The sequence below is a fragment of the Somniosus microcephalus genome, chromosome 5 (assembly GCF_052327205.1).
Source record: "Somniosus microcephalus isolate GS21.2 chromosome 5, FLI_Smic_1.0, whole genome shotgun sequence".
NCBI lineage: Eukaryota > Metazoa > Chordata > Chondrichthyes > Squaliformes > Somniosidae > Somniosus > Somniosus microcephalus.
Genome location: NC_140991.1, coordinates 313,893,195 through 313,906,259, shown reverse-complemented (window position 1 = coordinate 313,906,259; position 13,065 = coordinate 313,893,195). Strand labels below are relative to the sequence as shown.

General features: G+C 48.6%; 1 protein-coding gene across 1 annotated transcript in view; it reads right to left on the bottom strand.

The window, feature by feature from the left end:
• The window catches only part of c5h5orf22 (chromosome 5 C5orf22 homolog), a 32,085-nt gene that overhangs the window by 16,751 nt on the left and 2,269 nt on the right, over nucleotides 1-13,065 (bottom strand). Inside the window, exons 2-5 of the mRNA XM_085989258.1 lie at nucleotides 10,485-10,630; nucleotides 5,027-5,176; nucleotides 2,769-3,249; nucleotides 432-497 (exon numbers count right to left, since the gene is read on the bottom strand). Coding sequence (XP_085845384.1) covers nucleotides 432-497; nucleotides 2,769-3,249; nucleotides 5,027-5,176; nucleotides 10,485-10,630 — 843 coding nt within the window. The remainder of the gene's footprint in view (nucleotides 1-431; nucleotides 498-2,768; nucleotides 3,250-5,026; nucleotides 5,177-10,484; nucleotides 10,631-13,065) is intronic.

The window sequence follows — 13,065 nt, the reverse complement described above, 5'->3', positions numbered from 1 at the left end:
ACTCCTGAATTTTGCCGGTTAAGAGAGATTTCCGGTTATTTAGGTGCCGGTAAAAAGAGTTTCCTGTAAATATAAGTCGTTGTTGTTGTCACGGTTATGGTGAATTGGCTTGGAATAGGACACAGAAACTGATTCAGGTATGGAGTTATGGCTCAGCATCTTCGATTTGAACATCGTGTTAGAAATATTAGTGCCCAGAATCAATGAACGAGACAACGGCAAGAGCCTTAATGCACCGGGATTCAAGGCCAAATGGCCATTTTCCTGCAAACACCTCCATTTAATGTATGAGTAAACAGCAAGTAGCTGACAACCAATAGCAATCCAAACAGTTGAAGAACTTGCATGAACAATTTATCATCTCCTAAACCGGTCCCAAGAACATAATCTCGTGTTGCATTGACAGCATCGAAGGTTTGATTTTCACCTACCTCATCAGCCTCTTCCCAATCAGGTTTTGTAAAACCGTACAACTGCTTGAGAATTTCATACTCTTCCTGCGGAACAAGACAAATGCGATTATGGAAGCGTTACACCGCCGAGGGCTCAAGCTGGAAACGATGTTTGGTCTCGGTCAACATTCACTGCCTTACTGAAGTACGCAGTGTGAGAACGACCCTGCACACAGCATCATTACTTGTATCACATTTGTACCCATAAAGAAAAGAACTTGCTTTTCTACAGCCTCTTTCACAATCTCGAGATGTCCCAAAGCGCTCTACAGCCAATGAAGTACTTTTGTAATGGCCCAGGACAACTGGGGAGAACTCCCCCTGCTCTTCTTCAAAATAGTGGCCGTGGGATCTTTTACACCCCCACCCGAGAGAGCAGGTTTAACGTCCCATCTCGGCCTAAAGACTTCTCTGTGATCACCTCCAAAATACAGAGCCAATACAGCTACAACAGCGAAAATGAGGATCGCTAGACACCCATATCGGGAGAGATAAACAACCCAGGCCAGGACATCTGAAATAACAACAGAAAATGCTGGAAAAACTCAGCAGGCCAGGCAACATCCGTGGAGAGAAATTAGAGTCAACGTTTCGGGTCAAAACCCTTTGTCAAGACTAAAGAGGTACCGGGAATGAAATAGATTAAAAGGCCGGGCTGGGAGAGAACAAAAGAGAAGAGACATTAAGAGGTATAGGACATCTGCCTGCTTGCTCCCAATTCAGCTCGGGTCAACAATCTATTCCAATCTTTTAAGAACAAAAGAACATAAGAAAATAAGAATTAGGAGCAGGAGTCGGCCATTCGGCCCCTCGAGCCTGCTCCGCCATTCAATAAGATCATGGCTGATCTTCGACCTCAACTCCACTTTCCCGCCCGATCCCCATATCCCTCGATTCCCATAGTGTGCAAAAATCTATCGATCTCTGTCTTGAATATACTCAACGACTCAGCATCCACAGCCCTCTGAGGTAGAGAATTCCAAAGATTCACCACCCTCTGAGTGAAGAAATTCCTCCTCATCTCAGTCTTAAATGGCCGACCCCTTATCCTGAGACTGTGACCCCCAAGTTCTAGACTCTCCAGCCAGGGGGAAACAGCCTCTCAGCATCTACCCTGTCAATCCCCCTCAGAATCTTGTATGTTTCAATGCGATCACCTCTCATTCTTCTAAACTCCAGAGAGTAGAGGCCCAATCTACTCGATCTCTCCTCATAGGACCTCCCTCCCATCCCAGGAAACCATATCCCTCCATGTACAACACTATCCAAACCAGATGGACCCCTACCAACACTCAACCCACATGTGCAAGATATGAAAGATTGCGTGCACACAAGACATAGGAACAGGAGGCCATTTAGTCGCTCGAGCCTGTTCCGCCATTCAATGGCTGATCTGTGACCTAACTCCATATACCCGCCTTTGCCCCATATCCCTTAATACCTTTGGTTAACAAAAATCTATCAATCTCAGATTTAAAATTAACAATTGACCCAGCATCAATTGCCGTTTGCGGAAGAGGGTTCCAAACTTCTACCACCCTTTGTGTGGAGAAGTGTTTCCTAACTTCACTCCTGAAAGGTCTGGCTCTAATTTTTAGACTCTGCCCCCCAGTCCTAGACTCCCCAACCAGCGGAAATAGTTTCTCTCTATCGACCCTATCAGCAACGATCCCTTTAAGCTGTGCAGTCACGCAGCGCCCTGGAGCTCCCGTGCAGCCGACTCACCGCCTTTTAAATGCAAAAACCGCGTACGCGAGGAATTTTGAATGGGCCGCGCAGCCCCAAAGAATAAAATTAGAGGGAACATTGCCCAACGGTTCCCCTTAATATCTTGAAAACTTCGATCAGATCACCCCTTAACCTTCTAAATTCCAGGGAATAAAACCCTAATTTGTGTAATCTCTCCTCGTAATTTAACCCTTGGAGTCTGGGTATTGACGTAAGAAAACTACTAGGCACTTGGTCTAAGCGTTAAACAAAGCTTTAATCAACTGTTTTACAACATGGAGGTCTAGTTGTGTCCTTCACTAGTTCCTGTTAAGAATGTCCTGAGCAAGCTGGGCCCGTGCCCGAGTATTTATACTCTCCCTGGACAGCGCCACCCGTAGGCCACTCAGTATTATTTCATAAGTCTTTCTTTCATGAAATGACTGATTCATGTCAGGTATCATTCTAGGAAATCTACGCTGCACTCCCTCCATGGCCAAGGGAAACCATTTAAACTCAAATCGATAAATGCACAGTTAACATTATATATCTTTTTCCTTAAAAAAAAGACATCCAAGTCATCAATTGGAATAATGCAATGTACAGTACCTTGGTATACATTTCTTTAAAAGGATTTTTAACTGAAAAGAAGTCCAAGTCAATATCAAGGATGTAGGCACCTCTTCTGTCCAGGATATGAAGGAGATCCTCAACAGTTTCACCGTGCTGGAGCTGCTTGCTGTCAGGAGATGCTGCTCCTTGGCCCGGTCGAGTGGTTTCCTGCCCACTTCTCTCTCTGGTGGTGGAGAGATCTGTAGGCGTGCCGGCGTCACCGAGTGTGCATTCAGACGTCCGATTGTTGGCGTTGGTTGACGGGGCAGCGCCCACAGACGAACCTTCCCCGTTGGCCGAACGCTCCAGTTTGGGTTTCTTGGCCGCCGAGTCCCCGTTTCCCTCCTGGCTGGTTTGGCGGCTCCGCTCCGCCGGCTCGACCTTGATCACCTGCAGTCCCAGCGGCTTCCTGTTCTCCAGCAGCTTCTCCGAGACGTAGAGACCATCGCTGAGGAAGTAGCTCTCCGTACTCGTAACCCTGAGGAGATAATGCGGTGTGACCGCAGGAAACACCGGTTAGAAAAAGACAACATTCGTGCACTGAAATAAAGAGGAAGAAAGAACTCGCATTTCTATAGCGCCTTTCACGACCACCCAAAGCGCTTTACAGCCAATGAAGTACTTTTTGAAGTGGAGTCACTGTTGTAATGTAGGAAACGCAGCAGCCAATTTGCACACAGCAAGGTCCCACAGACAGCAATGTGATAATGACCAGATAATCGGTTTTTAGTGATGTTGATTGAGTGATAAATATTGGCCCAGGACACCGGGGAGAACTCCCCCTGCTCTTCTTCAAAATAGTGCCATGGGATCTTTTACATCCACCTGAAAGAGCAGACGGGGCCTCGGTTTAACGTCTCATCCGAAAGACGGCACCTCCGACAGTGCAGCACTCCCTCAGTGCTGCCCTGGAGCGTCAGCCTGGATTTCTGTGCCCAAGCCTCTGGAGTGGGATTTGAACCCACAACCTCCTGACTCAGAGGCGAGGGTGCCGCCCACTGAGCCACAGCTGGCACAAGAACGTAAAATAGCAGGTCAATGCATTGGGCCAGTGATTACCACTCGCTTCTCATGGAAAACATTGCACACAACTGACTGGGCAGCAGGTTCAACATTCAGGTGTACAATCTCACTAAAGAACATCAGCCCTGTTCCTGGGACTAGGGACAGGGTCACTGGCAAGGCTTGGAAGCTAAGCAGAGCCAGGCCTGGTTAGTACCTGGAGGAGTAACCATCAGGGAAGACCAAGTGCAGAAGGTCACAGAAGGAGCCCCGAGAAGGGGCGGTTGGTGAGAAGGTCACGGAAGGAGCCCTGCGAGGGGCGGCTGGTGAGCAGGCCCGGGCGTTGGGCTGAAGATTGTCGGAATGGTGGAAGTGGAATGGCGGCAATGGAATGGCGGCACGCACAGACGCAGCGGCTTTGCTTCTCCCAGAACGGTGCTATTTACGTTTAATGTTAATGTTAATGTTATTTGTACTGGACTCATGGGAGCTTGCAAGATCACATTTCGTTGTTCATTGTACAATGACAATAAAGTTGAATTATTATTATCAGAGAGTTTTTCAACACTAGGGTCTGTATCGTGTATAATGGGCCGATACTCTCTGGAGTTTAGAAGAATGAGAGGCGATTGCATTGAAACATACAAGATTCTGAAGGGGATTGACAGGTTAGATGCCGAGAAGTTGTTCCCTCTGGCTGGAGTGTCTAGAACTAGGGGGCATAGTCTCAGGATAAGGGGTCGGCCATTTAAGACTGAGATGAGGAGGAATTTCTTCACTCAGAGGGTTGTGAATCTTTGTAATTCTCTGCCCCAGAGTGCTGTGGAGGCTCAGTCGTTGAGTATATTCAAGGCTGAGATCGACAGATTTTTGGAATCGAGGGATATGGAGATCGGGCGGGAAGGTGGAGTTGAGGTCGAAGATCAGCCATGATCTTATTGAATGGCGGAGCGGGGCCGAATGGCCGACTCCTGCTCCTAATCCTTATGTACCAAAACAAAAACAAAATCAGATTGATAAATCAGCTTTAATGAAACAGTGCGCTGGATTTTCTATTCGGACTAATAAAGCAAGGGGAAGCTCAACTGAAGTAAATTGCAACAATGGTCTTGTTGCTCCAGTAAACTTTCCCAATTGAGATCAATCTGCCCACACAGTACAGGCAATTTCCAACTATCCTCCGAGCTCATCGCAATCGCTCACTTGACCTCTTGCTACTTTAGGCCGGTTAGAACGCTTCTTTTTGCAAATACCTGATGGTTTTAGTTGAGGAGTCTCGACCCACAAAGAAGCTGTGTTTCCCATCGGTGATCTGCTGGGCCCAGAATGGGTGGAGCCAAAATACATGCGAGAAATGGCCAGCGTAAACCACAGGCATGATCCAATTCTCAATGCTCAGGTCTCTGGAGGTAGGGAAGGGTGGGGAGAAAAGGAGGTTCCATTACTTGTCTGCATTGATGCACGAATCAGCAAGAACCTGAAAGACGAGCATTCGAAGAAAGAAGGTGTGTTTATATAGAGCACGGTCTATGGTCTCAGGATGTCTCAAAGTGCTTCATTATTGCCGAAATACTCTGAAGTGCAGTCAGATCCCACGAGCGGCAGACTTCCCGGACTGTAGGAGATCAGGCTCCCCGAGTGTCCGGGAGTCTCCTGGAATTTAGGGTTGATGTTCCCAGGCACTGCCGTCAGCAAGACCTGGAAGGAAATTGGCAAGCACTGCAGCAACCAGCCGAGGCTTCTTCGGCAGCACCTCCCAAACCCGCGACCTCGACCGCCTGGAAGGACGAGGGCAGCAGGCGCATGGGAACACCACCACCTCCAAGTTCCCCATCAAATCACACACACCATCCTGACTTGGAAACAGAGCTCCCGTGAAAAGAAAGAAAGACTTGCATTTCTATAGCGCCTTTCACGACCACTGGACGTCTCAAAGTGCTTTACAGCCAATGAAGTACTTTCTGAAGTGGAGTCACTGTTGTAATGTGGGAAACGCGGCAGCCAATTTCTGCACAGCAAGCTCCCACAAACAGCAATGTGATAATGACCAGATAATCTGTTTTTATTATGTTGATTGAGGGATAAATATTGACCAGGACACTGGGGATAATTGCCCTGCTCCTCTTCGAAACAGTGCCATGGGATCTTTTACATCCACCCGAGAGCAGACAGGGCCTCAGTTTTAACGTCTCATCTGAAAAACGGCACCTCCGTCAATGCGGCACTCCCTCAGTACTGCACTGGAGTGTCAGCCTAGCTTTTTGTGCTCAAGTCTCTGGAGCGGGACTTGAACCCACAACCTTCTGACTCAGAGGCGAGAGTGCTGCCCACTGAGTCACGACTGACACTGAAGGTGCGTGGCTGCGCAGTGGTTGGAGAGGTCCCGCGCAGGCCGCTCACCGGCTTTTACACCGTAGATGCCGCGCATGCGCAAAAATTTGAATGGGCCGCGCACTGGGGCGGGTGGGCCACGCAGGAGGTAGTGCAGCTTACGGGGGACATGGCTTGGACCGTTCCTTCATCGTCGCTGGGTCAAAATCCTGGAACTCCCTCCCTAACAGCACTGTGGGAGCACCTTCACCACATGGACTGCAGCGGTTCAAGGGCAATAAATGATGGGCCTTGCCAGCGACGCCCACACCCCGTGAACGAATAAATAAAAAAGCTCACCTGGGGACCCCCTGCTGATGTAGCTGAAATGGCGCAGTTTGCTCGCTCCCGGCTCAGTGTCGCCGCTCTACACAGCCGGCCGGCCTCCGCGGAGAGCGACTGCGCTCGCGCGGCTCACACAATAGAGCGGTTTCAGCGGCGCGAGGCAGCGTGGGTATCCAACATCACTGTTGTGGCCCCTCTGCTTTTGGTATTGGAAAGCGCTCCAGCGACAGGGAGGGAGATCTGGAGCAAACTTTCCCTCTGACTGAAAACCAGGGAGAATGGCCCAAGACTCTCAAAACCTCCCTCGCACATCACTGGAGTCACCTGCATTGTTGAAGCTGCCCCTCCTGCAAAAAGTGGAATCAAAAAGGCCAATGGAATGTTGACCTTTATCTCATTGAATTCAAAAGTGAGGTTGTGATGCTTCCAGTTGTACTGAGCCTTGGTCAGACCCCCGTCTGGGGTAACTGCACTCAGTACGATAGCAAAACACTGCAGATGCTGGAAATCCGAACTAACAACAGAAAATGCTGGAAAAACTCAGGAGGTCAGGCAACATCCGTGGAGAGAAATCTGAGTTGATGTTTCGGGTCGAAACACTTTTTCAAAACTGGAAAGGAAATAAAATAGATCGAAGGCAGGGCTGCGATCGAACAAAAGAAGTAAAAGAGACATTAAAAGGTATTCAAAACCAGACGAGATGGTAATAGGCCGGCGGAGACAAAAGACAGCTGAGATTAGGTGTGACGTGTACTGGCAGGATAAGAGACAGCTGCCAGGTTTTTTTGGGGGGGGGGGGCGGGGGGGAAAGGAAGAGCCAAAACAAAGGGGTGGAAAAAAATATAAGTAAAAAAGTAATAGGGGCCGAGGTTATGATCTGAAATTGTTGAACTCGATGTTGAGTCCAGAAGGCTGTAAAGTGCCTAATCGGAAGATGAGGTGCTGTTCCTCGAGTTTACGTTGAGCTTCCGTGGAACAATGCAAGAGGCCGAGGATGGTGAGGTCCGAGTGGGAATGGAGCGGTGAATTAAAATGACAGGCGACCGGAAGCTCGGTGTCACCCTTACGGACTTACGAACTGCGCTGTGTTGGGCCCCGAACCTCAGGAAAGAGATACTGGCCTTGGAGGGAGTGCAGTGCACATTCACCAGAATGGCTCACTCCTGTTCCTATGTTCCCTTGTTACTCGTCATCTCCCTTCCTACCAAACCATTCTTTTCCCCTCAACAGTTGATTCCTGGGATGTAGCAGTGCCTTAGGGAAAGGGGTGCGTGGTGGCATTGGTTGGGGCGAGGGAAGCACATACTTGCCTTAGAGGCGGTGCAATGAAGGTTCACTAGATTGATCCCTGGGATGGGTGGGTTGTCCTATGAGGAGAGGTTGAGTAGATTGGGCCGATACTCTCTGAAGTTTAGAAGAATGAGAGGTGATCTCATTCAAACATACAAGATTCTGAGGGGGATTGACAGGGTAGATGCTGAGAGGCTGTTTCCCCTGGCTGGAGAGTCTAGAACCAGGGGTCACAGTCTTAGGATAAGGGGTCGGCCATTTAAGACTGAGATGAGGAGGAATATATTCAAGGAGTTAGATATATTTCTTAAGGCTAAAGGGATATGGGGAGAAGGCAGGGACAGGGTACTGAGTTTGGATGATCAGCCATGATCGCATTGAATGGCGGAGCAGGCTCGAGGGGCCGAATGGCCTACTCCTGCTCCTATCTTCTATGTCTCTTCACTCAAAGGGTTGTGAATCTTGGGAATTCTCTCCCCCAGAGGGCTGTGGATGCTGAATCGTTGAGTATATTCAAGGCTGAGATCGACAGATTTTTGGACTCTAGGGGAATCGAGGGATATGGGGTTGGGCGGGAAAGTGGAGTTGAGGTCGAAGATCAGCCATGATCTTTATTGAATGTTCTCATCAGTTCTCGAATCTACCATAACCAATGCCTCTGACACACTCTCAGACTGGATCCAACAAAAAGTTCTCTGTCTCACCTCTGACCTCCCATTCTCCATCACATCCTCTCCTGTCGTCCAATTGCATCAATTACTGAAATGGTCCTGTCAACTTTCTCGTTCCTCCCGATTTCCAGATACATCTCGAGCTCTTGCTCATGCTCGCACCTCCCCTTCCCTCCTGCTGAAAGTAAGCCTCTCCCCACATCTCCCACCCTAACTAATTCTCTCCCAGCTCCCCATTACGTTCCAGCTTCCCGTCTGTGGTTTGTGCCCGGGCTCCACCTTCGCCTGCTCGGAGGGGGGCTTCTGGCTCTCCGAACCTCTCGTGCGACGACTGCAGGCAAGGAAACGACGAGCAGCGTCACTCGACTACAGGGGACCCAAACTTTACGAGGCTCTGGCAACTTGTTGCTGAATTGGAATCTAAAGGTTTGGATAGGTGTGCGTAAACAGTCAGAATTAATTCCTCCCCCCCCCCGCCAACAGTAAAACCTACTGGACATTAGCCGTAATGTTACCAAACACGATGGCCCGTAATGTGCGGTCAGCGGCGAGATCCCTGTGTCGAGAACTTTGGGTTTTCCGACCTTCAATTCAAATCACCGGACTGTAGTGGGGATCCCCTTGCGCGAGCTGCTGTGACCTCAACAGGCTGTCTGAACAGCCAATCAAAACGCAGAATTCTAACAGGCAGCGAACCAGGAAGTGAGTAAGCTCTTGAAATTCTAACTTTTAAAAAAATGTTAGTGAGAGCAAAACAAAGATTGGGACTCTCACACGGGGGGGAAAAGGCAAACCTGAAATAAAGATGGGCAAACTTTGGGAAAAAAATGTAATTTTTTTTTAATAAAGTTGAAAAATTAAAATGGACAAATTTCACACTGCACAAAATTAAAATTAGTTTTTCAGGGTCATATAGCAGTTAATATGCTTTTAAAACTCCAGTTACACCTTGACGTAAGAAAACTACTAGGCACTTGGTCTAAGCGTTAAACAAAGCTTTAATCAACTGTTTTACAACATGGAGGTCTCGTTGTGTCCTTCACTAGTTCCTGTTAAGAATGTCCTGCGCAAGCTGGGCCCATGCCCGAGTATTTATACTCTCCCTGGACAGCGCCACCCGCAGGCCGCTCAGTTGATTCATGTCACCTAATCCCTTTGGGTCTGACTTTTACTGGGGAATTTAACAACGTAATTACTGTGCAAGAGCCGAAGGTTTCATCAGTTTCCCTGATTTGAGAGATTTCACTGATTGTCGGCTGTGTGTGTGTGTGGGGGCACATCGCAGCCAGTGTCGGAGCTGTGAACGACAGACCGCAACTTCAGGATAGCTGTGACTGAAATCACAAACTTGCCCTGTGGGGGGACCTTATACTTGTCTTAAGAGGCGGTGCAACGAAGGTCATCTTATTGAAACATATAAGATACTGAGGGGGCTCGACAGGGTAGATGCAGAGAGGATGTTTCCCCTCGTGGGGAAATCTAGAACTCGGGGGCACAGTTTCAGAATAAAGGGTCGCCCTTTTAGAACTGAGATGAGGAGGAATTTCTTCTCTCAGAGGGTCGTAAATCTGTGGAATTCTCTGCCCCAGAGAGCCGTGGAGGCTGGGTCATCAAATACATTTAAGGTGGAGATAGACAGATTTTTACAAGATAGGGGAATGAAGGGTTATGGGCAGAGGGCAGGGAAGTGGCTTTGAGCCCAAGATCAACCATGATCTTATTGAATGGCGGAGCAGGCTCGAGGGGCCAAGTGGCCTATTCCTGCTCCTATTTCTGATGTTCACCAGATTGATTCCTGGGAAGAGAGGGCCGTCCCACGAGGAGAAACCGAACAGAACGGGCCCACGCTCTCTGGAGTCTTCCTCTGTACAGTTCTCTGTACGCCTGCGCCAACTCCCGCGGTTGCGGGTCAGTTTCAAAGGCGGAATGACGGCGAGCGCTGCCCGCTCACAGTCATCCCGACCCTCAAATTCCGGGCCAAAGTAATTATTTAAAAAATATATACAGTACATGCTCTTATGTTATTTCAACAATGATATAAATACAAATTATATAAAGAGTTAAATAAATGCAAAAAATAGTCCACTTGCATTACCCAAAAAGCAACTCTTTGTCAAACACGCTGTCAGCTGGCATGTCGAGCGGGATTAGGAGGTCTGGATGAGAATCCAGGTGAACCAGGGCAATATTGTCGATTGGCAAATGCTTTGAACCAATCGCTCGATAGATGTATGGAACCACCTGCAAAACATTAACGTAAAGATGGGCTTGAAAAGGGTAGAAATTTGGGGAGGAAGAGACATTTTTAAATACTGCAGATTACATCACAGGGAATGGTAGCACACTGATCATCTTTCGATTCGGCACTTTACAGCCTTCTGGACTCAACATTAAGTTCAACAATTTCAGACTATAACCCCTGCCCCCATTTTTTCAGGCGGCAGCTGTTGATGATCCTGCCATCCCCATTTGCAACATTCAATCTCTCCTGCCTTCCTCCCTAGTACAGACCGTTCCTTCCTTCCTGCCTCCTCCCCCTTTCCCTGCCCCTGCTTAAAACCTGTTACATCCCTAACTTTTTCCAGTTCTGACGAAGGGTCATCGACCTGAAACGTTGACTCGGTTTCTCTCTCCACAGATGCTGCCTGGCCCGCTGAGTGTTTCCAGCATTTTCTGTTATTATACTGATTAATCAAATCAAATCAATTTTTATTGTCATTGTTAGTGCACAAGTGCAGTACAACGAAATGTAGGCTTGCGGCTCCCGAGAGTGTACATTTAGATTAAGACATTTAAACATTCAACATACATTTGGCTTGTAATACATTAACATAAATATGACCATAATAAAGTGCATTGGCAGATGTGCAGGCTTTAGAGTTTATTTGTGGAGTTCAGTAGGATGACAGCCCTGGGAAAGAAGCTGTTCCTAAATCTGGTCGTTCGGGTGCGAATGCAGCTGTAGCGTCTCCCAGATGGCAGGGGGGCGAACAGACTGTGGCTGGGGTGGGTAGGGTCTTTGATGATGGTCCGTGACCTCCGTAGACTGCGTTTCTGGTATATGTGCTCTATGGTCGGTAGCCGGGTGCCGGTAATGCGTTGGGCAGTTTTCACTACCCGCTGCAGGGCTTTCCGGTCATAGTAGCTACAGCTGCCATACCATAATGTGATACAGTTCGTCAGGATGCTCTCTATTGTGCAGCGGTAAAAGTTAGAGAGGATCAGGGGTGACAGGTTACATCCCTTCAGCCTCCTTAGGAAATATAGGCGCTGCTGGGCCTTCTTCACCAGAGAGGAGGTATTGAGGGACCAGGAAGACATCACGGAAGACCTCTCCTGGTCCCTCAACACCTCCTCTCTGGTGAAGAAGGCCCAGCAGCGCCTATATTTCTTGAGGAGGCTGAAGGGATGTAATCTGTCACCCCCGATCCTCTCTAACTTCTACCGCTGCACTATAGAGAGCATCCTGACAAACTGTATCACGGTATGGTACGGCAGCTGTAGCTCCCATGACCGGAAAGCCCTGCAGCGGGTAGTCAAAACTGCCCAACGCATCACCGGCACCCGGCTACCGACCATAGAACATATATATCAGAAACGCTGCCTACGGAGGGCACGGTCCATCATCAAAGACCCTACCCACCCCAGCCACAGTCTGTTCGCCCTCCTACCATCTGGAAGACGCTACAGATGCATTCGCACCCATACGACCAGATTTAGGAACAGCTTCTTTCCCAGGGCTGTCATCCTACTGAACTCCACAAATAAACACTAAAGCCTGCACATCTGCCGATGCACTTTATTATGGTCATATTTATGCTAATATATATGTACAAATGTATGTTGAAATGTTTAAGTGTCCTAATCCAAATTGTACACTCTCGGGAGCCGCAAGCCTACATTTCGTTGTACTGCACTTGTGCACTAACAATGACAATAAAAGTTGATTTGATTTGAAAAAAAAAAGGAGAGGTCTTCCGTGATGTGGACTCCGAGGAACTTAAAGCTGTCCACCCTTTCCACCACAGCCCCATTGATGTGGATGGGGGTGTGACTTCCGCCTTTAGACTTCCTGAAGTCCACAATGATTTCTTTGGTTTTCTTGATGTTAAGGGCCAGGTTGTTATCGGCGCACCACTTCACGAGATGCTGGACCTCCTCCCTGTAGGCTGACTCATCGTTGTTGGTGATCTGGCCTACTACCGTGGTATCATCCGCAAACTTGATGATGGTGTTGGAACCATGAACAGCCACACAGTCGTGGGTGAAGAGGGAGTAGAGGAGGGGGCTCAGCACACATCCTTGTGGGGCCCCCGTGTTCAGGGTCGGGGGGGTGGGGGGGTGGAGGTGTGGTTACCTAATTTGACAGACTGGGGTCTGTTTGTTAGGAAGTCCAGGGTCCAGTTGCAGAGGGAAGTGTTCAGGCCAAGAGTTTGGTGGCCAGCTTGTTGGGGACGATAGTGTTGAATGCTGAGCTGTAGTCTATGAACAGCATTCTGATGTAGGTCTCTTTACCATCTAAGTGATTCAGTGTAGAGCAGTTGTGATTGCATCCTCCGTTGATCTGTTTGCACGATAGGCAAACTGGTGTTGGTCAAGAGAGGCGGGAACACTGGCTTTGATGTGGGCTAAGACCAGTCTCTCGAAACACTTCATTATGATGGGTGTGAGTGCGA